Source organism: Staurois parvus, unplaced genomic scaffold, assembly GCF_062004578.1.
Source record: "Staurois parvus isolate SC_StPar_1 unplaced genomic scaffold, SC_StPar_1.0 ptg000778l, whole genome shotgun sequence".
Lineage (NCBI taxonomy): Eukaryota > Metazoa > Chordata > Amphibia > Anura > Ranidae > Staurois > Staurois parvus.
The window spans coordinates 610,760-636,024 of record NW_028318574.1 but is presented as its reverse complement, the minus strand read 5'-3'; the positions used below and the strand labels follow the sequence as shown (position 1 = coordinate 636,024).

At 40.8% G+C, this 25,265-nt stretch overlaps 1 protein-coding gene across 7 annotated transcripts in view; it reads right to left on the bottom strand.

The window, feature by feature from the left end:
• The window catches only part of LOC149444764 (uncharacterized), a 183,082-nt gene that overhangs the window by 87,238 nt on the left and 70,579 nt on the right, over positions 1-25,265 (bottom strand). For 4 of the 7 annotated variants that reach the window (XM_089654563.1, XM_089654567.1, XM_089654569.1 and 1 more), the window contains 9 exons: positions 24,991-25,025; positions 19,936-19,997; positions 18,320-18,357; positions 17,202-17,281; positions 15,323-15,402; positions 12,908-12,951; positions 10,090-10,166; positions 8,822-8,886; positions 6,881-6,909 (listed from right to left, as the gene is read on the bottom strand). In XM_089654563.1, coding sequence (XP_089510689.1) covers positions 6,881-6,909; positions 8,822-8,886; positions 10,090-10,166; positions 12,908-12,951; positions 15,323-15,402; positions 17,202-17,281; positions 18,320-18,357; positions 19,936-19,997; positions 24,991-25,025 — 510 coding nt within the window. The remainder of the gene's footprint in view (positions 1-6,880; positions 6,910-8,821; positions 8,887-10,089; positions 10,167-12,907; positions 12,952-15,322; positions 15,403-17,201; positions 17,282-18,319; positions 18,358-19,935; positions 19,998-24,990; positions 25,026-25,265) is intronic. The other 3 variants (XM_089654565.1, XM_089654564.1, XM_089654566.1) reach the window with 3 other exon arrangements.

Genomic DNA, 25,265 nt, shown 5'->3' with positions numbered 1-25,265 from the left:
TATCGGCAGGTGGGCCTTAATGCAGAGAGGTCACATATATGCGTACCAAAATATAAATAATGCTGTGCCAAGAATATGCGCCTAGCACATTTTACAGCGGGTAACGGAAAGCTCCCGATCTCAACTTGAGATCAGAAGCTTTCCAAACATGCGACAGCTGTGACAGCCAATCACAGTGGTCACATGACCAAAATGCCCATCTCCACCTCCCAGCATCTGAAACCTTTTTAAGGGTCAGGAGACACCGGAGCGAAGGGGTAAGATTAAATGAGGAAATCACCTTGGGGAGAAAGGAAGCCCTAGGCCTAAGAACAGAATTATCCTTGTTTAATGCTTAGAGGATAGGGCCACTAACTCAAACAACTCACAGAGGTGATAGCAATGAGAAAAGCCACCTTGCGAGTAAGATCAGATAACTGAATATTGCTAACTGGTTTAAAGGGCAGCCTCTGAAGGGCATAGAGAACAAAGCTGAGGTCTCTTTGTGTTAACAGGGATCGTACAGTGGGAGAAAGATATGCAACACCCTGCACAAAGGCCTTAAAGTGTTACTAAAGTTCCACAGTGAGTATAATAAGCATGCTTTATTGCATATACAGACTGATTTTACTGTTGTGGGTTAAGGGGTTATTCCTCTGCCTTGTGTAAAAAGGATGTTTGATCCTGTCTTCTCAGATCCTCCCCTTCTTCCATGTTCTCCATTCAACCTCCTAATAGAAGTCTCGGGGACACTCTGCACATGCTCAGTTTGGTGTGTACTGCTAGAGAGTTTTTTCTTCTTCTTGAGAGATTGCATGTGATCAGCACAGGGCCAATTAGCACTCTCCAAACAGAGGTCAGGGTTTATGCAATCTCATAGGGCAGTGAGGAGAATGAAAACTCCTCCTACAAGCTTTAACCAGTGCTCAGCTGGACACTGATAGAAGTCAGAAGACTGCTCTAACTGCTGATGAGAAGAGGTATTTAGCAGTTTATATTTACTAAAATAATTGAATTTCCATGTTCTATGTTCTGTGCGAGACCAGATATAGTGAATGCAGGGTCCTGGGTTTAGTAACACTTTAACTAAAGAAAGAGGCCAATGGTCTCCAATAAACAATGGCCAGGACCTAGGTCCCTTGATACTTAGGGCTACTTAAGGCTAGATTCTGATCCAAACCAGACCTTCTAGCCGCACACAACAGGAAGAAGACCTTCCAGGTGCAATGGTATACTTTGTGAGAAGCCAACTTCCTAGCCTTCAAGAGTGTAGGGATGACTGCATCTGAAAGGTCTTAACCCTTAGGACCTGGGCTTCAAAAGCCATGCTGTTAAATCTAGCAGTCAAGAAGCATAATGGAGAACAGGTCACTGGAACAAAAGGTTAAATCTGGGAGGGCCCATAGAGGCTGAGAATTTTCAAATACTAGGTTCTCCAGGGCCATTATGGTACAAGGAGGTTCCACAGAATGCCCTCATCCTCGACCCTGTCAAAATGAGGAAAACATTCTTGCAGAGAAAAGGCATACAGTTGCAAGAAAAAGTATGTGAACCCCTTGGGATTACGTGCAGTTTTGCATGAATTGGGCATAAAATGTGCTCTGAACGTCATCTAAGTCACAACAATAGAAGAACACAGTCTGCTGAACATAATACTACACAAACATTAGATGTTGCTATGGTTTAATTGCACATAACATGTAAACATTCACAGTGCAGGGAGGAAAAGGTATGTGAACCTTTGGACTTAATAACTGGTTGACCCTCCTTTGGCAGCAATAACCTCAACCAAACGTTTCCTGTAGTTGCAGATCAGACCTGCACAACGATCTGGAGTAATTTTGGACCACTCCTCTTCACAAAACTGTTTCAGTGTAGCAATATGCTTGGGATGTCTGGTGTGAATCGCTCTCTTAAGGTCATGCCACAGCATTTCAATCGGGTTGAGGTCAGCAAAGCAGCCCCAAACCATGATGCTCCCTCCGCCATGTTTTACAGTGGGGATGAGGTTTTGATGTTGGTGTGCTGTGCCTTTTTTTCTCCACACATAGTGTTGTGTGTTCTTCCCAAACAACCCAATCTTGGTTTCATCTGTCCACAGTATATTTTGCCAGTAGTGCTGTGCAACATCCAGGTGCTCTTTTGCAAACTTCAAACATGCTGCAATATTCTTTTTGGACAGCAATGGCTTCCTCCATGTCCTCCCATGTACTCCATTCTCGTTTAATGTTTTCCTTATTGTAGATGTGTCAACAAAAATGTTAGCATGTGCCAGTAATTTCTGTAGGTCTTTAGCTGACACTCTGGGATTCTTCTTTACCTCATGCAGCATTCTGCGCTGTGCTCTTGCAGTCATTTTTACAGGACGACCACGCCTAGGGAGAGTAGCAACAGTGCTAAACTTTCTCCATTTGTAGACAGTCTGTCTTACCGTGGACACATGAACATCAAGGCTTTTGAAGATACTTTTGTAACCCTTTCCAGCTTCATGCAAGTCAACAATTCTTGATCGTAGGTCTTCTTAGAGCTCTTTTCTGCGAGGCATGGTTCACATCAGACAGTGCTTCTTGAAACCAGTAAACCCGAAACAGGTGTGTGTTTTGTAAGGGCAGGAAAGCTGTCAGCAACACATCCAATATCATCACACTGATTGGAGTCAAGGTGTGCTCACTTCTGGCTCCAATTAGCTCTGGGAGAAGTCATTAAGCTAGGGCCTCACATACTTTTTCCTCCCTGCACTGTGAATGTTTACATGTTATGTGCAATTAAACCATGGCAACATCTAATGTTTGTGTAGTATTATGTTCAGCAGACTGTGTTCTTCTATTGCTGTGACTTAGATGACATTCAGAGCACATTGTTATGCCCAATTCATGCAAAACGCCACGTAATCCCAAGGGGTTCACATACTTTTTCTTGCAACTGTAAATCAGAGGTAACTGATCCCACAGAGTCACCAAAGCATCCACCTTGAATTCCTATGTGTCCCTATATCTAGCAACAAACCTGTCTAGTTTGTTACTGAATTTGGATTCCAAAAAGATGCATGTCAGGTGTCCCTACACCTGTGACAAAAATCTTGGACCATCTCAGGGTGGAAAGACCAATCCCTTGGACCTAGATGCTGATGAGTGAGGAAGTTCGTTTGCCAAGATAAAAGCAACTAGACTTCTTGTGCATCCCTGGTATATAATGTAGACCACTGCTGTAAAATTATCTCGTTGGATTCTGGTCAGGTGAACTCACAGCTGAGAGGTCCAGATTTAGAGGGACAAACAAACTGCCCACAGTTTAAAGACTTTGATTGGATGTCGAGCTTCCTTCCGACAGGCTAGCATCTGCCATGAAAAAGCTTTCCAATCTTCAGCACTGGATTGGAAATCCACCAAGACTTGTCAGGCTAGGTGTTTCACGGCTTCTGACAGAAGTGTGCTCCAAGTTTTGGTTTGGAGCCCAGGGCCTGAGCTGGGCAAAACAACCTTTTTCTAGACACTGGACCAGACGGCCTACTTGCAGCCTGGGAAAGCAGAGTACTCTTACCCCCAGTGATTTTCTTGATGTACTTGTCTAAGGAGGAAACAGAGGCATTTTCCTTCAAAGGGCATTCTTTCAAGGAACGTCTTATATGCAAGTTCTGCTAATCAGCATTTTCACCAGAGGACCCTCCGCATGTGAATTAAAAGAATGCACGTGTCACCACGTTATCTGTGCAGTAGCGTAAGCCCACAGCCACAAGTTCTAGGTGGTGGTAGACTGAGTGATTTGTTAAACTGGAATTAGGGTCTCAGGCCATGCGTTTGGTCCACACAGAGTCTGACAAGTGCCCTGAATGCGACAGTAGTTTCCTTAGCAGGACCAGTGGGTGGGTGAACAAAACCTTAAAGCGGTAGTAATCTCCACTTTGTCACTTTCACCTACAGGTAAGCTGTTAATAAAGACCTCCATGAGAACTGAAATCCTTCCCATAAAGTCAGAGATGGCAGCAGAGAACTTCTTTCTAATCATAAAGGAGAAAGGAGAAGGGTTTTGTGTCAAGGAAGGGGGGGGGGGGTAGAGACAAACCTCCAGAAGGGGGCAGAGAATTATTACAGAGTGCACAGAGACTATCACCCCCACCAAAGCTGTACCCTGAGCCTGAGCAGGCAGGGCCTCTGACCTCCTATCTCTACCCTTGCGATCTGTCATGTGTGGAGCTCACTGAAATTCTGAAGGACCCTCTGCACACTGGTATATACCCTTTCAAGCAAACTATGCAATAAATAGGGATATTTGGTTCACACATATTGCAATACATGCTTAAGCTGACCAACTGCGTCAAAGTAATCCCTCTATGGCCAGTCCTACTCTGCCCTGCCTACGCAAGTGCTACTGTGGACATAATGCTAGCATAGGGGAAAAGACACAATGGGGGAGAGCTACAAGGTTCAGGTTTGGCTACTGACCCAACAATACAACAAACAAGAGATCCCTGTGCTCAAATCCATACAGCTAGTGCATGCATTTATCCAATAAATGCATGCACTAGCTGTATGGATTTGAGCACAGGGATCTCTTGTTTGATGTGTGGAGCTCACTGTCCCCAAAAAGGGGTATTTACAACCTTAAAAAGAGTAGAGATCAGTGAGCGCCTAAAAATGGCTGCTATTGCACACTAAGGTAACCAGATAAAACCTCAACAAATATAAGAACTGAAAGGTGCAGCACTAAAATCTACAATAGATTAAAATATGTCCGATAAAAAGGTAAAAATAAATATATAATGAATTAAGAATAAATGGTATCAAAAGTGACAGTTTGTGCTAAAGTGCCAATCACAGCTGTTGATTACTTCAGTATTCAGTGATGTGCCCAAAGGTGTGGTAAAAATACGCACTCACCAGATGTGTATTTTAAATACGCATGTAATATGTATCGCCAGAGGTCCCCTTTCAGGATGGATGAGGTAAGCCGGGTACGGATTCTCCTCCCTCTGGATGGTGTACAGCCCAGCGGATGTCTCCTGGATATACAAGGATCCGCTCTTCCTTCCGAGTTCCTGGGATGCAGGCGTTTGATTGGTCAAGCCGCGAAGACGTCACTGTCGAGTATGTGAGTGTCTCGGCCACAGCATAGCTCTCTCAATGGATGGAACGCCGTCTGCTGAGAGTGCAGTGTGCATGCGCCAGTGACAGCACCAGCGCCGCTACAGTAAATATCTCCTAAATGATGCACATTTAGGAGATATTTACAGTATCTACAGGTAAGCCTTGTTAAAGCCTTACCTGGTGGTAAAACATGAAAAAGGTTTCACTACCACTTTGAATTGTTAGGTTTTCTCAGAAGTGTGTGATTGGCACCTTAGCACGAACTGTCACTTTATGAATGTTTGATACCATTTATTCTTTATTCATGATATATTAATTTTTACCTTTTTTTATCAAACATATTTTAATTTATTGTAGATTTTAGCGCTGCACCTTTCAGTTCTGGTATTTACAACCTCCATGAATGTTAAGAGGAGAGGAAAAGCCGTCTTGGACACAACCAGGCCCTGTGGCTGTTGGAAAATCAGGTTGTGTCAAAGAATCATTTTGCTGTCTAGTCAGCATCACCATCTCCCTAATTTTGCACAGAGAAAACTGTTCCCAGTATAAGCCCAAAATTGCACACATGCAAAGTATGCCCGGAAGTCCATGGCTGAACAGATGCACTAGGAGCCCCGGTGCAACAGATCTGCGACAGGGGCCCAAACTGGTGCCAAACTAGAATAAAAGTGTCAGTCTGTTCTTTGCCAGGTCCACTGGGACTGGAGCCAGCACCAGTTTTAAAAGGTCTGAGCCCCATTTACTGTAGCCGAGCTCTTCAGTTGTGGAGCAGGGTTGAATGAAAAATTCCCCATTTTGACTCTGTCCTCCTGGACGTGCATACCCCAAAAGCAAACTTCAGAGACAGGGCTCCATCTGCTGATGGACCATGACTCTTGACTTGTACAGCACCCTGCGACTAACGCAAAGTGATGCATGTCATGCCACGGTAAGTACCCACGCAGGATCCAATGCCTGAAGGGACAATACAATATCTTCTTCCAGGCAGGGTCTGGGTACAGTCCCCAAGGCTCATTCGAGACATTACCTGATCCAGAAAGCTGCGCATGAAAGTCACAATGGCTGTGGAGCAGCTAAAACTTGATAGAAGAATCCCAGTAATCCCCAGCACAAAGGGAGAAAGTGATTTCACTCAGGACAGAAAATATCCATCACCTGAGGACACTATCAAAAAATGAGGCTACATGGAATTGGGAGGCTTTATAGATGGGATGTCTCTGCAGCTTTTTTGACAGTGTCCAATCACCTGAAGGATGCTTCCTATGACTAGAGATTCTGTATCTTGTACTGTACCATTAGGAACAAAGTGGTGAGATTTTTCACTATCCAAGCTAAAAGAAAGCAAGCATGTGTTCTAAATGTGATTTCAAAGATTGCTCCCCCTTCCCCTTTGAAACCTCGCAATTCAGATGATTGCAGAAATTACATTATTTATAGCCAAGATAGATTTTTCACAGCTGTCACATCAATAGATGCAGTACATGCAACAGTATGTGACACTGGATAAGCACTCTTATCATATACTTTCTATTTAAATGTTTTTTTAAATGTTTACAAATTAAAGAGAAGATTTTTTTTCCCTTTTTGCTGTCAGAATTTTTTCTGAAACACTACATGCCATACATACATGGTGCAGTGTACAGAGGAGCAACTCTGTCATGCATGCATATTGTGTAGAGTCATCAGACTCCATAATTCCACCAGCAGGACGTGATTGAAATGAGACATTAATATGCAATGTTTCATGTTTATTTGGCCCAAAAAATAAAAAAAACCCAGATAATTTAACATACTATAAGAAAAATCACAAATCTTACCATTCACTAGCAGGTGATGGCGGAGTTTCCTGCAATAGTAAAATTAATGGTAATGTATTTTTTCGAATGCTAGTAAGGCAGTTTCATTTTCTTTCTTGTTGAATACAGAACATGCTGATTGACAATACTGTGTACAATGCAATGCAATGCACTGCACCGTTGGAGCTACGTTTTTCATTTTCTAATGGGAGACCTGCTCAGATTTGCCATGCACTGAGACACTGTAAAACACGGGTAGGCAATCTTAAAGAGGTGGGGATCTACCTGAACAACATGGGAAAAGTCAAAGATCACCGCGCACAGTGTCAGCCAGTGTCACCTCCTCATTCCTAACTTAAACCTCTAATTACTACCGTGTCACAATCGTGTGCTTTGCTTGGCAATCATGAGTTTCTATCAGGTGCTGAGGAGGCAACATATCGCCTCCTCATCACCTGTCAAACACACTTGGATCACTTTGCAGAGGAGCAGTAGTGTCTGCTGCATATGTGAATAAGCCCTTTGTTGAATCCGTCAGCGGCACTCTTAGGGCTCGTTCACATGTAAAGTTGGATGGTGGTAAAACCCTGTGATGAGTCCTGGCTTTATTGCCCCCAATCCCTACTCCCTTTAGCTGCTGAGGCAGCAGCCAAAAGTATACACATGCCACAGCAGGAATTACACCCCGTTGCTTTTGGTGGGTGCTATTGCCTGTCAGTCAAGATCCATTCAAGTAAAATGGGGCCCCTCTGCAAGTGCCCTGCAACTCCATGCTTCTGAGGGGTCCAAAGGGTTAAAGCAAGTGATGAGAAAGCAACACACCGCTGCCTGTTTAACCCCTTGTTTGCTGTACTGCACAAGGTTGTACGTACTTGCAAAAAGGCCTCATTCACTTGAATGGGTCATGCTTGGCAGGTGTTGCACCCACCAATTATTAGTTATTTTACCATAAACATACCTCACCGCCATGATTACATATTCCCCCAGAAAAGGGATCCATTCCTAGATTATCCAGTATTTTACTTTACATTCTTTTGTTCTTTTTTAATTAAATATCAATCAAGTTCCACGCTTCACTAACAGTAACAAACAACTTATATGTCTCTAAATAAGTTTCCATGCATAGATATACTCTGTAGTTATTTGTCTCCACAGATGTATAAAGATAAATGCTTCTTAGTCCACCTCATGCAATTTACTACTTCAATTTATTACCTGGTGTATATGACCAAACCGCTAGGATACTTTGTACAAAGCGATAATATGCTTCTTACATGTGAGTGGAATAATGGATATTTTTTATATAATAAATGTTTTGTAAGGATAAAGCACTATGTTTTGGTCATCACTTTTGGCATTGATCTGATGGAGGAGGATAGCTAGGACAGTGAAGGAGACTCAGGCTTATTGGACATCCTGGCCATCCCACAACAATCCACAAAAGGGACACATGCTATATATGCCCTCACTTAGCGGTTTGGTCATATACACCAGGTGAGAGCACAAGCGGTGGAGGTGTACACACATTGCCTTGAAATAATAAATTGCATGAGGTGTACTAAGAAGCATCTTTATACATCTGTGGAGACAAATAACTATGGAGTATATCTATGCATGGACACTTATTTAGAGACGTTTAAGTTGATTGCTAATGTTATTGAAGCAGGGCACTTGATTGATATTTAATGACAGGTAACACATTGTGTATGGGTATGTGCATAGTGTGAGCAATTCACAATTTTATATATTATTTGGCATTTGTATTCAGCATAGCAGCTCACAAGATTTTTACATATTGTTTTTTTAAAGCTTACTTGGAAATCATGTAAGCTGCGTTTTGAGCATATGCCACGACATTGCATTATTGTAACCTCTGGTAACACTCTTACTACTGTAATATTTATTTCTGAAAAGTTTAATAAAAATGTATTGAAACTAAAAATGTATCAGTAAATTACTTACTTGAACTACTCTAGATGGAGTATCAGTAACAGATGTGTCATCTTTAGTTGTATTTCCTTCTCTTTCTAGAATTAAATTAAGACAGTTACATAGTTAGTCTGGCTGAAAAAAGACAAAAGTCCATCCTGTTCAGCCATTAAAAAAAAAAATAAATTATAATCCTATACCCACAGTTGATCCAGAGGTAAATCAACTGATCATATCTTACAATGGCTGCTTACCACCTAGTAATTTCAATAGTTCAACAGAAAGCACACACTAAACATACTAGAGAAAACAAAAATCATTTGTATCTGCAAGCTGGGGATGTTTTTGTCTAATTTCGCTTATAGACTAGTTTCCATGTTCATATATGTTAGGAAGTAGCTTTCCATTGCTTCATCGGAGCACTATGAACTTGTGTGATATAGTTATTAAAGTGGAACTTCAGCTGGAAAGGAAAGTTCTGCTTTTTCTAATCTTCCCCCCTAACATTTTTGGAAGATTTTTTAAGCGAAAAGGGTTCTCATTTCTGGCAGGTATCCGCACCCACACAATCCAAGTTCAGAATCCCTGTGAAGCTGCAGAAAGCCACAGTCGGCTTCCCACTTCCAAGATGGAGGCAGCGTGGATCCAAAGACTGACAAAAAACTGGCCTGGGTGAGGACAGCACTGAATCCCTGGACTGGTAAGTTTTTGTTTGTTAAACGTCAGCAGCTACAGTATTTATTATTTTTCTGAATATAGTTGGGAAGGATTAAATTGTTATTGTTTTTTGCCCTGGTGTGGAAATTTTATTTCCTGTTCCAGAGACACAATGGGAAGTGATTTGAAATTACTACAAAGTGACAATGGTCCCCAGAATAGGTGTTTCCATTAGGAGATTTACCATCGCCTTGTTGAAGGGCAAATTGTAATATTTTGGATCCCCATTACTGTCTTTCATACTAATAAAAGGTTTACATTAGTTGTATAGTAAGAGAAGCCATGGAACCTTGGTTTTATGCTACTACCTTCAGGTGATTACAGTAGATACTGGAAACCAGAGCACCCTCATACAACTCTATCTACTCCATGGTACTCCAGTTTTTTCCCTATAGTCCTTAGGTGATGGACATTGGGAAGTTTTCTAAAGCATTTATTTTTCCACTACTTCAAAAAATCCTTTGCTGTAAAAATGTCTGTGTATGACCAACCTAACTGTTCACATATGGACAAAAATGCATAGGATACAAATATTACAACAAAAGTGACTACCAAGCCACAATTGCATAAAAGTAAATACTTACTTATGCATACCAGTTGAGAACCATTAAACGTTGGTAATTCATCTTCAGTTTCAGTATCACTTCCAATAACAATTGTACTGTAAGAAAGAGAAAGGTCATGTAATCTATCTTGCATATTATTATTCCTGCATATCCTTATGTCAATTATTTAGCACTAAAAACATTTGTTTAAAAATGTTAAGCATTGAGGAACCACCCTACTGTTGCTTTCTATTGTCCCCGTCTCCCAACCCCCTCTCTTCTCCTCTTTTCCTTTCCGCTGGCTTTTTTTTCCACCCCCCCCCCCCCCTTTTTTTTTTCTAGTTTACATTTTTGATTGTATGGAGTCCTCTCATATTGTTTCAGACATCTCGCATGGGGATGCCCCCCCTGGTACTTTATTATGTTATACCTCCATAATATAAGTTATTGATCCTTTCCTCTTGCAGTTTCACTGCATCATTTTCATACATCCATATGGATCATAACCTCATCTGTGATGTTTTTTGTTTATCTACTTGTACATGTTCTTTATACTTCTCATGTTAAGTCTGTTAAATTTATGCAAAATAATAAAGACAAATTTGCCTTTAAAAATGTCAAGCAATGTGCTTCTCTGCTCTCTTTCCTTGTGCAGGGTGATTGGTCTTGTATGTGCCTCCTCCTGTAGATTTCTGCAGGCAGCCTGTAGTGGGTGGAGCCTGCGGGGCCCCTCCCACAGGCTTTGAACATCACAGTGTTGATTTCAAGGTAATAACTGGGTTTGAAAAGACATTTGGGCCACACGCAGTATTATTTATGTATTTTATGTATTACAATGCTAATGTTATAAAAGGAATCGAATGCGGTGGCCATAGATCTCCTTTAAAGTATTACAAAGGAGAATATCTAAAAGATAAGAGGAAAGGCACATCATTTGTTTAAGGGTATTGTGCCCTATTTGAAAGTAGCATTGTAGCATATGATTTGTAAGTTGACATTCCACTTTAAGTTCTGCAAAGTACATTTTAATCCATTATTAAAGTGGTGGTTGCATTCGTTTTCTATTTTTAGATTTTTGTTTCCCCTATTTTCACCTGATGATCCTGCCAGTAAGTCTGTTATTTTTCAACTTCCTTTAACAAACCAAGCTGTCCAGCAAAAGTGGTAGATAGAGGATAGAGGGTACAGAGATACAGATTTAGGGCTCTTGCACACAGACCAGCTGTGCCCGTTCAGCCTAACTGACAGCATGTTTCCTCTGCCTAGGCAACCCAGGTGCAGCATACAGCCTGTCATTGATATGAATGGCTGTGCTCATGTACGTGGCGGTGCTATTGTAAACATGAGTTTAAATTCAAAACAAATGCAAAAAAAGAATATTTTTGCAAAGTATTAGAAATGTAATAGCATTGGCAGGTGACATGTCCTCTTTATGGAGACATCAAGGTCTATTAAATCCCAAATGTCTCCCCTGCTCTCCACTACAGCTAATCAACTACAGTTCCTGCCTAATTAGCGGCTTCCCTGGGTACAGTAGCTGGAGAATGACCGTTCTGAATCCAGAAGTCATGTAATACACATCTTTCCAGGTTTGCAGAGGTGATTAGAGAATGCATTTTCCCTGATCTACTTCTGCTCTTAGGGTTTGGGTATTTTGCTGCAATTCCAGGCTCCCAGAAGAGTTCAAGAACAACTGCAAGTGTTGGTGGCATTCCCAGTACCGTAAAAGCTCTAGAGCCGCCCAGATCACTTTTGCTCGAAAGCTGATCATCAGCTAAAATAAAAAAATTGATACCAAGCTTGTTTTAACCCCTTGTATATCAGAAGGCATTGGTAGACAAGAGGGTAAGGATTTCTAAGCGGTAATATATTACATTTTTGTTTGTGGGGTTAAAAAACGATTTAAAGTGGATTTAAATGCAAAAGCAAACATTATATTGTAGCTTGCCAATTCTAGATGAGACGGTTGCATTAGTTTTCTTTTTAAGGCTTTCTTTCCTTTATTTTCACCTGGACATCCAGTATGACTGCTGTTTTTCAGTAGAACAGGCTCTGCAAATGTTACCAGTTAGAGCAGAGTTTCTCACCTAGGGTAACTCCAGAGGTTACCAGGGGTTCTTTGAGCAATTTCTGCCTTTCAGATATGCTCCCATTGACACCATTGATATTTTATCGATTTGTATGCGGGGTAATTCTTTCCAATGACCACAAGCGTAAGGAGCATTCTTCCCACTGACCATCACACTAATGTATCATAAGTTGTAGATCTAGTCATTTTTAGCAGGGGTTCCCTGACAATGAAATGTTTTTCAAGAGTTCCTCTGTGTTGAAACGGTTGAGAAAGGATGAGTTAGTGTGTTAAGACAAACAATTTACCACTAACAGGGTGCTTACAATGGTCAGCTCTTATTTATGCATGTAAAACCTTTATTCTAAAAGAAAACAAAAATGGTTGCGGTTGCTGTAATCGCTTGTGTAACTGCAGGGTGATCTGGTATTTGGCTACAATTTGTTAGTGTATTTAAATACGCTAGTATGTCCAACACTCCCTTTCCCACAGATTAACAATACTGCTGTCAAAAGGTTCCCTGTCGTTTATTCATCCAGAGCGTAGGTAACACAGGAAGAGTGTCACTGGCCAGATCACTAGGTGAATATAGAGGGGGAAAAAGCCTAAAAAAGAAAAACTATTGCAGCCACTACATCTGAGGATTGGTACAGTGCAAAATATTAAACTTTTGTTTTGGGTTTATTAGCGCTTTATGTTATTTACTCCTCTTTATGGGACGGTCCTAACAAATAAGACTATAATGTATTAAATTCTGGTTGCTTAAACAATATAAATAATATAACTTACACTTGACTCTGCTGCAGCAAAGGTGTAGATGTTCCTAGTGCTACCTAAACATTAATAACACAATACCAATATTAACAGGTAGTAAAGAGAAAATTCACATACATAGACAAAAATGCAACATAACTATAAAGACAAATTTACATAGCAGATTGTCATTGCCTGAACAACTTAATGGCAAGCATTTCATTTTTGAGCAATAAAATCAATGTGCTGCTAATGAGGCAACTTCCAATAAGTGGTTAATAAATAAAGCTGGGCATACACTGGTACAGGGGTCGGCAACCCATCAATCGAGGGCAGAAGACAAGCAGATTGCATCCCTTCCTTGTCAACCCTCGAAAGCTGAACAGGAGCAGGGGTGGCTGTTACTGGAACTGATTCACTGTATTTTCCTCCTGCAGCAGCTATAAGCTGGCTTCTCCTTTTCTCCCTCCTGCTAGCTTTCAGCTGCTGCAGGAGGAAAATACAGTAGATCAGTTCCAATAAAGGCTGCCTCCCTCTCTTGTTATTATTATACAGGATTTATATAGCGCCAACAGTTTGCTCAGCGCTTTACAATATAACGAGAGACAATACAGCAACTATACAGTTCAATACAAGAGGGTTAGGAGGGGGGCACAGTCGTGGAGGGGGGTGCAGTTTTCTGCGCGAGTGTGTTTTATGCTGGAGTGTGAAGCAGCAGTTGAACACAGCAACCTGATCAAGTCCTCTCTGCTTTTTCACAGGTAAATGCTGCTGTTTCATCTCCACCCTAAACTGTATGTCTGCAACGCATTGGAGGGATTGGCAGAGAGGGGTGGCAGATACAGAACGGTTAGTAAGGTGGATGAGTCTGGCAGCAGCATTCATGATAGACTGAAGAGGGGATAGCCTGTGATGAGGTAGGCCAATGAGGAGGGAGTTACAATAGTCAAGGCTAGATATAACAAGGGAGTGAATAAGTTGCTTAGTGGTTTCCAAGGTTAAGAACGGCCGTATCTTGGAGATGTTGCGGAGGTGAAGTCTACAAGGTTTGGACAGTGATTAGATTTGGGGCTGAAAGAACAGATGGGAGTCTAGGATTACACCTAGTACCCTTGCATGAGGGGAGGGACTGATTGATCTTGATGGAGAAGTCAGGGGAGGTGGCACGGGCTGGAGGGAATAGTAAGAGCTCAGTTTTGGAAATATTTAGTTTGAGGAAGTGGAGTGACATCGACGCTGATATACCCCTCCTATCCAGGTTCTATATCCTTCTGCTGCCTAGGCACCCCTGTGTACTCCCCTGGTGTCCCACTCCTCGCAGCGATACCAGCTTTCCCTCCTCTCCCGCTGGCTGCTCACTATGTTCATTCATACCTGAAGCATAGTATACTGTGTTTACAATGCTTCAGCTTTTGAATGAACAGGTACAGAGCTTTAGCTGTAAAATCCCCCCAATAAAAAAAAAATAAAATTGTAAAAAATAATAAAATAACAAAAATAATAAACTACTGACAAAGTCCACTGCTCTACTGACACAGTCCTCTTGCTACTGACACTGTCCACACACCTTCCACTGCCCTACTGACACCGTCCACTTGGTACTGAGACTATCCACACACCTTCCACTGCCCTACTGATACTGTCCAGTTTCAACGTAGGCTGTTTATATTTTTACATTGGTTTTAATATAGTCTTCTAAGCTTTCCTTTCTATTTAGTTAGGCCTTGCTAGTTAATTTCTTTCATGTTGTTCAGGTAGATCTCCACCTCAAAGGTTGTCTAACCCTGCACTAGTAGATTTCTGAAGAACATTTGTAAGATTCATGTGAAAATTAGGATCAGTACATTTGATGACTTAGCAAATGGTGTACTTCAAAATTGAATTTGCTTTTAACATTCTAGTTTGGAATGAATGGACTTTCCTTAACAAAAACTACATTCACTATTAGAAATTTGTTTGTTCAAGGAAAACTTTTCATTCTGTTCCATCAAATTTTCTTATCATTGGGGTCAAAAACAAATGTCATTTGACACCACTAACAATCAGAAAATCAAAGAAATGTTCTGAAAACAAGTATTTTCTAACAAAATTCTACTAGTGCAGAAGCCAGCTTTACTTGCTATACATACACTGCATGAGCGATTACATGCAAATGGTTGTGAATAGCTGGGGGTGCTGTCAGGCTCCCTTTGCTTTCAATGGGGCTTTCTGTCTGCACCGATTTGCATGGATCCAGGCTGAGTTTCCTAGCAGTTAATGAAAATGGCCCCAAGTGTGATTGGGGCAGAAGGATACAAAGTGGTGTTTTTTTTTGCTTGAACTTGATCAACATCTATCATTTTCAGCTGGACCATACACTTGATTTTAGAAGAAACTATTTCATGCTGAGACACAGCAGTGCTAAGACAGAGAATGGATGTTAATTTTTTTATCTATAATTACAGTACTGACCATTTGTTCATGATATGTATGATCTGACAGTGTGTGCTTCTTCTCTGACTCAGCTCTCATTCCTGCATTCTGTTCGGCTGCTAAAAACAAGATAAATTATAAGTAAACAGCATTGTGTGCCTTGTGAGCACAACATATACTCACTGCAACCAAAAACAAAACTAAAAATTTAAAAAGCTATTACTGCTATAAGGTCTCATGCACATGAGCATGTAAAAACACCAATATATTTTGGTGCCCGGGAGATTATCCACCAAGAGCAAGCATTCCATTTTTATGAAAATGATTTTGTTGATGGAACAGATCATTTAATGCAATTGATTTTTCAAGGATTCAATGATGTATTTGAAACATTTGAGACGCTGCATAATTGCATTGTTAATTGTATGGCCAGCATTGGAGCTTTTCCATGTTTTTGGTTTTCAAAATCCCTATGATCAATTGCTAATGGAGATCACACCCGGTGGAACAAGCACCTAAATGATCCCGTATTTGATATTTTGGGATTATAAACATTGGGTAGTATTTGGTGTAGACAGTGCAACTGAAAATCATTAGTGTAGGCTAGAGCAGTGCTGATTTTCCAGCTCTCCGTATCTCATCACAGGTTAAATTTGCTGTGTGCCTCTACGAAAATATATACACCTGGACAGAATCCCAGTGAGTACGGTTTTAACCACTTGCCGAACCGACGCAGTGCATTTAATGCGGCAGGTTGGCTTGTACAGGCACAATCACGCACATGTACATCACAGCTTTCTTCTGGAAGATTGTGCTGTCAATCACTACAGCACAAGCTGAACAGCGGGTCCAAGCAATGATCTATACCCAGAACCCGCTGATCGGCTCAGGGAATGGCAGGAGAGAACTTGTTGATAAACAACACAGAGCACTCTTCAGACAGCAGCAATGTGACGTTTTTTTTTTTTCTCCCTGCAAAGCAGGAAGTGAAAACCGACACATTGCTTAATAAAACTGCACAAAGTAAACACATTAAACACTGTTAGGCACACCTTTACCCCCCTAGATGTTAACCCCTTCCAAGCCAGTGTCATTAATACAGTGACAGTGTATATTATTAGCACTGATCACTGTATAAGTGTCACTGGAGATGTCAGTGACAGTCTCCCCCAACAGAGTCAGTTATTGTCAGATTGAGTGGTGCACTAGCGCAGTCCCACTATAAGTCATTGATCGCCGCCATTATTAGTATAAAAAAATAAATAAAAATTCCAGCATCTATACCATAGTTTGTAGACACTATAACTTTTCAAACCAAATATACACTTACTGGGATTTTTTTTTTCTACCAAAAGACATGTACAGTAGTAGAACACATTTGTGCCAAAATATATGAAGACAATTGTTTTTTTTAAATTTTTTTATTGGATGTGTTTTATAGCAGAAAGTCAACTCTTTTTTTTTTTTTCAAAATTGTGGGTATTTTTTCATTTATATCACAAATAAATTAAAAACCTAGTGGTGATCAAATACCACCAAAAGAAAGCTCTATCTGTGTGAAAAAAAATGATCAAAATTTTGTTTGTGTACAGCGCTGCATGACCGCACAATTACCAGTTAAAGTAGCACAGTGCCGAACAGCAAAAAATGGCCTGGACATGAAGGGGGTAACATCTTCCTAAGCTTAAGTGGCTGAACAATGTAATAGTGAAAATTATTACACACCTGAAAATCCACTCTGTTAGTCTAATGCATGAATATTACATACAGTATACTGGAAGGGTTAGAACCTTTTAGGTTAGGTTTCATTATACTAACTATCCTCTACATATAGTCAGAAATAAAAAGGTATAAAAACATTCAAACAAACATTATGAATGCTCTACCAATCCTCAATGACAATACAGTGCAGACATACTTATCTGAGTGGCGTGGGAACCATTTGACTCCAATGATTCTGCATCAGGTTCAGAATCACTTCTAATAATAAGATCTCTGCTGAAAAGAATTCAGAATTTTACATCAGTACAGTTCCAATCTACAATGAAATTTAAACCTCTTTGTTCCTCATTATCAGTAAGGTTACCCCCACAAGAGAAGTACGTTGCAATTTTTGTCTCAGTATGGCCATTTCTTATAGGCCAAGTTCACCTTCAAGAAAAACATTTTGGCAGGAATAAAATGTGCATTAGTTATTTTTCCCCACAGAAGCCCACAAAACAGTGCACCCGTGATCAGAGAGTCGCGGATGTAATGTCAGGATTCTACACACTCTCCCTCCAGCTATCTTGTAACCTCTGTACAGGCTTTTGGTTAGAAAGAAGTGTCAGGGGACTATGAGTGCATTGATCAGTGCACTTGTAATCCGCTGAGTACTACAAGCCCATCTTCCACGGTGACAGACAGGACTTGTAGTTTATTCAAAGATCTCTGTTACTGAATGATGCAGCTGTGTGGGTGGAGCCACACATGGCCACACCTATTTTAAATGTGAACTGAAACCCCATGCGCTGTCACAGGAGGGGGCTCTGGTGGTGGGAGATGCTTGCTTAGGAACAAGTTACATCCTAAATATGAGTCTAACCTGTTCCTGAAGATGAACTTAGCCTTTAAACCGGTCATACATGCACAGATTTCTTTTGTTCAGCCAAGAGGCTGAATGTAAGAAATCTGACAACTTTCTGTATCAATCGTCCCTGAAGGCTACTGTATTCTGACAGCTGTGCCCACAGCTGTCAGAATACCAAAATAATGACTGTAGCCCCCAACTTAGAGGGTTTCCTGCAAATCTCCACAAATCTGTACTCTATGTACAACCTTCTAACACCCCCCCCCCCCTTCCCCTATAATGAACATGACCAGGTCTGCTCCTGGTCATTACTGTAATGTTTCCCCAGAAGATGAGGTCCTATGAACCATGTCTCTTTGTACCCCTCCTACTTGTCACCTAAGATGAGATTTGCATTATTCATGGTAGGAAAAATTCTGATTACAGAAACACAGATTCATTCATGATGTAATAACAATTCAACTTACATATGTAAAGGGCGTGTCCTAGATGGTCCTGGGACTTCCTAGACATCAATCACATCAATAAATTAAACTTAAATACCGTGCAGTGTTTACATTCATTTGCTGTAACAGGGAAGTTATGGAATTAAATCATTAGAAACCTTTATCTAGAGAGTTTCCAAATATATGCCAAAAACAAATTCTGCACAATATTAATAATTTTGCATATACACACAATCACTAAGAATTAGGCCCTTTTCACACAGATGGTCCAGTCAGGTCTGCTTGTCATTTTTTTAGGCAGACCTAATTGGAGGTTTCATATGCTTTTATGGGACCTGAATGTAAATGGACATGTGTCCCCAAATCCTGCACCCTATTCCATAATTTTGAACCAATCAGATGTAGTCCCATGCTCGTTTATGTCCTGTGCCTCCCATAGGTCTAGTATGGGTCAAGATATCTTTGGTTTATTAATTCAGCAGAAAACAATGGACGTGGATGCTGCAAAAGTGACATCTATTACGTTCTGCTCTGATTCAGTAGAGGATCCGTTCATGCATTCCCTGTTGATCGGACTGCACAGCACCCATGTGGAAGGGGCCTTCAAAGAGAAGTTCACTTTATAAAAAAAAAAAAAAAAAGAAGCCCATATTTTTTTTGCAGGTAACAAAAATGTGCATTTACTATTTTTTTGGAGCCTGGAAAGCATTGCACCAGTGATGAGCAGATCGCTGGTGCCATGCAGGACTCCTACAAACCCGTCAGTGTATCTGTGTGCTCTTACCTCATAAGGCTGTTGGGACTTGTAGTTCATTTATTCACAGAACTCTGTGGATGAATGATGTAACCATGCGAGCAGAGCCCCATACAGCCACTTGTTTTCAAAAAGTGACAGCTGGTACAGGGAACTTCTCCTCATGCTGCTGTCACAGGGAGAGAGGGCAGCAGGCAGCAGCTGAAGCAGTAGGAACATGCTATATAGTCCACCCTAAAAATGGGTGGAACATATACTGTAACATGTTCCCAAAGGTGAACTTATTCTAATTGCTGCAATTACAGTGGAAGGTACAGAGAACAACCCAAGGAAAAGTGCCTGAATTACTGATTCTTCTCTACTTCATGACTCCATTCAGATGAACAAATAACAGTGAGCAGGGGTGGCCACTGGCAAGAATCAGTAGAGTTGTGCCAGTGGTTGTACGCGCTCCCTGCACACTGCATGCAAACAGCTGCTATTTGCGACTGTCAAATTTATGTTCACATGTAATGGCTCAACTGAGCTGTTACATGCTAACAGAGCCTCAGACTGACCCTGGAAGCACTCAGTAGGTGTCTGGGCCACGTCTGTGAAGTTATGACTGCACACAAATTGGCCACAACTGAGCGGCTAGTTTGCATGCGGCCATAGCACAGAGTGTTGCTGCATCCAGAGGCAGCGTTTAGCTATCTGCTGCTATTCTGCCATCTGAATGTAGCCTCTGGGAAAACCAAGAAGAATTCCAAATTCCATCAGGTACAGTACTAAAAGTAGATCTGAAAAGGTAGTTCCCAGGAGCACTTGTCTGAACAGACAGACACAGTCTGAAAAATAATACTGGGTACTGGAGCAGATAATTACAAATCACCACAGAACTCACCTTGTCTTTTTCATTTGTATGGATTGCTGAGTTATAACGCATTTCTGCATTTCTCTCAGTTCCTGAAAACAGAATAAAGTGTAAGCAAATGTCTTTCAAATTCTTTATCTAAAAGCAAAGAGTTAGCAATCACACTCAGGAGCATATCCTTCCTGAACTCTCTGGCAACGTTTCTTCATTGACAATGGTGGGAATATGGAAAGGTTAATATACTTCTGCACCACTACCATAACCACAACCAGGTGCTCAACAGTAAAAAAACAGGCAACCCTAATGTCATTTTCTTTGTTTGACCAATACAATTTTAATTTTTTTCCTCACACCAGGAGTCTATAGCCAGAATATCCCAGAATTCTCATTTGCTCCACCTGAAACTGGTTTGCTTCTGTTTCCAAAGTTGTGCATTGATGCTAAGGTCCAGTTGTATACAACCTGATTTGTGAACTTGGAAACCCCTGATGTCAACACAAAACAAAAGATAGGGTAGCTGAAAAACCTTACTAGTTTATAGTCATCTACTATTAACCTACTCATATCCGAAAAATTAACCTGATGCAGCTGGAGAGACCAGTAAAACTGGTTGGTTATACATGAGTCTGTTGCATGCAATACCATTTGAGAACAGTACCTAGTATAGTGGTGAAAAACAGCTATTTTACTATCACCGTGAAAGCATATGCGCACACTTTTGTGGACATGAATGCACTCCTGTTTGAATTCGTTGGGAAACGTGACTGTCATTCTGCGTGTAATGTTATGGTAGAAATTTAGATGTGGCTGCTGAAAAACGGTCATTCTGCATGTGTTATTGAAATCTTTATTTTATATGGTTTGCAAAGCTTATTAAACATTTTAACTACTTGTAAATATGCTGCATTTGGTGATCAAAATGATTTTGTTGAGTTAGTTTCACATAAAGCGTCACAAAACAAAGGATTTATGGACACATTGATGGGAAATGTGCCAAAATAAACAGAACTACACCTTTGACAAATTCCTTTCTGTTCGCATCGTACACATGAAATAAAAGTGATGACTGCCAAATAAAAGATTACAATTTTAGCTTCGGAACAGATTTGTGGTTACAGTTCTATATCAGACTCCGGGCAAATTCTTTTTCCAGTTATAATATAAAAGATGACTGTTGCTCAGGAAGGAATGACTGCGGCATAGTGGACAACATTCATGTTGTTCTGCTTGGGCAGAATTCATTACTAATGAAATGATGATGTCATTGGATGGATAACTGGATGTACACAATATACATCACTGTCCCATGTAGATAGCACTCTCCTTGACATTAGGGGAACAGTCTTCTGGAAAAAGCTTCATTGCAGGTTAGTTTTGTTGAAGAAGTGACCACAGAGAATTTAAATTTGAATAGGGCCCTAGGCATGGTAGCAGCTTTGGCAGAAGTTTTGGAAGAGCATATGACCACCAAGGGTTCTCACGGATCATCAGGGTAGTCAGAATGCTCTTCACTTCCACAAACCGGACCGTGGGTTTTTTTCCAAACTGCTTGCTTGGCAGCTATAAACAAATACGTTGGACAATTTCTGCTGGCAAGAGAAGAGTTCTGGGATTGAACAATGGAGGAGCTCTTGTCTAGCGTCTTTGTGACACATGTGAAGGCACATGGAAGGATAAGGGTTTCAATAGGCACATAGAAGATGCCCTATTTGCTTTCTGTACTAGCATGGCCACACCACATCAGACACCAACTACCTACAATTGAAACCTCTCTTGTGATGAGACAGGTCAGTGCACAGCTTTGACCACTTGTGACATAGATTGGTTTGAATGAAAGTTGGAAGCTGGGCCCCCTTACTTGCCATTGTGCCCTAAACTCCTGCTTTAGTTGCTTTGTGGATGACCCAGCTCTGAGTCATCTGGATAACTTTATGTGAATTGTTAATCACCTGTAATTTTGTCATTTTAAAAAGCATAATACTGTATTTGCAAGTCATCGATCTTATGCTCTTATCTGTATAACTGACAATGGTCACAAGCTGTATTCATGAAAACTCTTCAATAAAAATGTATTGAAAGTGAAAAAGCATAATACTGTATTTGAACAAGGACATTAACATTTAACATCTGCCCTCTTTCTTTAAAAATATATTAATTGGACTCCTTGACTTACAGTACATTAGATACTGGTTGAAGTAGTAATGAACTATTTTGCTGATGATTGCAGCAGTGCATAATGTACAGTATATTGTGTACCCGCTTTGCTTTGGAGATGTAGGATTTTCTATTTGACACAGCTTTTGAGCATGTAATTATATTTAAAAAGGTAAAAAAAAAAAATCTATTTATAAATCAGTGGTCTACACTACTGTGCTGATGCTCATGATTACTAATCAGCAGGGGCATAGATAAGGGGGGGTCAGGGGGGTCTGAACCACCCCTAGAGGAGAGCTGTCATCCATCCCTGGCTGCAGGCTGCAACCCTCAAAATTTGGGCTGTAAGAACAACACAGCGGTGGGAAGTCCAGGAACACAGCGGCGGTGGGAGGGAGGGGGGACAGAAAGAAAGCCATTCTGTGCAGCAGTGAAGGTGGCAAGCAGCGCCGGGGTGTGTGGGAGGGGCAGCGGTGGTTGTGGTGACAGGCAGCGATCTCCTGCATGGCTTTCAATGAAGCAGCTGGAAACCACAGGAGGGAGAGGAGGAGACGCAGCTTCCAGCTGCTTTGTTGAAAGCCATACAGGAGATCGCTGCCTGTCACCACAACCACCACTGTAATTTTGTGGGTAATTCCATTGTCCTGGTGCTTCAAGGCCCTAGAAAGTGTAATAGGTAGTCAAGATGTTAGATGTGTAATTTATGTCCCTAGAACACCTGATGGTGCTCTTTGCATGTTGAGGCTCTCTATGTGGTCAGGCTGTGGAAAAGTCTCACACATTTCGTATCATTATATTCAAGAGGAGTAGCAGAATGTATTTTGTGGTGTTGTTGCAAGTATGCCTGTGCTGCGTGTGAGAAATAACTTAGTATGACAATTTAAAAAAATCTAAAATTTTCCAAAGAATTGTGGGAAGAAATTACAACTTCAAAAAACTTCCCATGCCTCTTACTAAATATGTTGGAATGTCTACTTTCCAAAAAGGGTGTCAATTAGGGGGTATTTGTACTGTCCTGGCTGGTTAGGGCCTTAAGAAATGAGTCGGTACATCAGGTGTCATCAATTTTCAATGATTGGTACCATAGCTTGCAGACTCTATAGCTTTCACGCAGACCAAATAATATGCACTGATTTGTTATTTTTACCAAAGAAATGTAGCAGTATAAATTTTGGTCAAAATTTACGAAGAAAAATTACTTATTTGCAAAAATGTTTATAACCGAAACTAAGAAAACACATTTGTTTTCAAAATTTTTGGTCTTTTTTCATTTATAGTGCAAAAAATAGAAAACCCAGTGGTGATTAAATACCACTAAAAGAAAGCCCTATTTGTGTGAAAAAGAGGATGATAATTTTATATGGGTACAGTGTTGCATGGCTGTGTAATTATCATTCAAAGTGTAAGAGCACTGAAAGCTGATAATTGGCCTGGGCAGAAAGGGGGTATAAGTGCCCGGTAGGCAAGTGGTTAAAACCAGCCATACATAGATCGAAATTTGCCAGGTTCAGCAGGGACCGGTCTAATTTCGATCCATGTATGGGCACTCTGGTTGAGTTACAACCATCCTGTTGAATTTTAGAAACTTGATCTATAGTCTACAGTGCTGATTAGTGTATTCTAACAACGGGGAAGTCTCCATGCTATCAAAATACAGTAGTTCAGTGGAGAGGATTACCCCAGACATTTTAAATGTGTGCATGGGGAATATTGGTCAGTTTTGAAAAACTGGTTGAATGGAAAAAAAAAACTAACTCATCTATGAGCAGCTTAACCGAATGGAATGCAATGCAGTTGTAATGGGCTAAGTGGCTGAGCAAAAGTCCATATGATCAATGATCAGTCCCAAAACCATGCTTGACCTCTGAAGCCAGGCATGAGGTAGGTGTAGGAGTCTGTGTTGCAACCCAGGGTGTTGATCCTCAACAAATGATACTAATCCAGGATTAGAAGGCGCACACCTGACATACTGTATGTCCTTTCCAGGGCTTTTTTTCAGTGGGAATATGGGGGAATGCAGTTCGAGTACCCCCATCTCAGAATGTTTGTAATGGGGTGCTGGGGTGTCTATTGATGCTAGCTGCTGTGGGCTGTATTGTCTCTGGAGGGGATCTATTTTTGCATGGCAGTCTATTGTTGCTTGGGAGGTCTACTGTTGCTGGTGGGGGATCTATTGTTGCTGGGGTTAATTGTTGCTGAAATGGATCTACTGTTGAGGAAGTGATCTATTGTTGATGGCTGCTGGGGGATCTATTGTTGCTGCCATGGGTCTATTGTGGGATGGTATATTGTTTCAGGAGGTCCATTGTTGCTGGTCTGCTGCTAGCTGTGGGGGGGGGGGTCAATTTTACTACTTTTCTTCTTATTAACAAATTCCATACAAATTACTTAGCAGCATTAAATTATACTTTGCTCTGTATTCTCTAAAAGGAGTGGTACTGGGAGGTGGATAGGAGGTGGAACCAAGGGATGGTGCTCAGAGGTGGGTAGGGGGTGGAGATAAGAATTGGCTCAGAAGGGGGCAGTTCCTACACCTATTCTGTCAGAAAATAAGCCCTGGTCCTTGCTGAAACAAAGAAGCTGATGTACTAAAACTGGAGAGGGAAAAATCTGGTGCAGATGTGCATGGTAGCCAATCAGCTTATAACTTCAATTTTTTCAATTAAGCTTTGCAAAGCTGGACTAGATTTTGCGCTCCGCAGTCTTAGTAAATCAACCCCATAGTTTTTATTAGCACAACCGGTAAAATTACAACAAAAAAAAGCTTACGTGTTTCGGCAAACAGCCATAGTCATAGCAATATGTTGGGTGCACGCCTTCCTATCTTGGATTAATATAACCAATGATACCTCTAATGTAAGCTTCATAACGATTACTGCAATTGGAGATATTGTTTGTCTGTGAAATGTTTGCTTTGATTTAATATCTCACCGGGTTCATCCATTCTGTCAAATCTCAATTTTTTCCTGTAATAAACAACATGAACATTATTAACAACTAAAATTATGTATAAGGCACCACAGCTGCACAATTAGTTTATGCCTGTCTACCACAGTAAATACACATATATACACACACACACACACAATTGCCAAAAGTATTGGAACGCCTGCCTTTACAAGCACGTGAACTTTAATGTCATCCCAGTCTATATATATATATATATATATATATATATATATATATATATATATATATACAGTGGG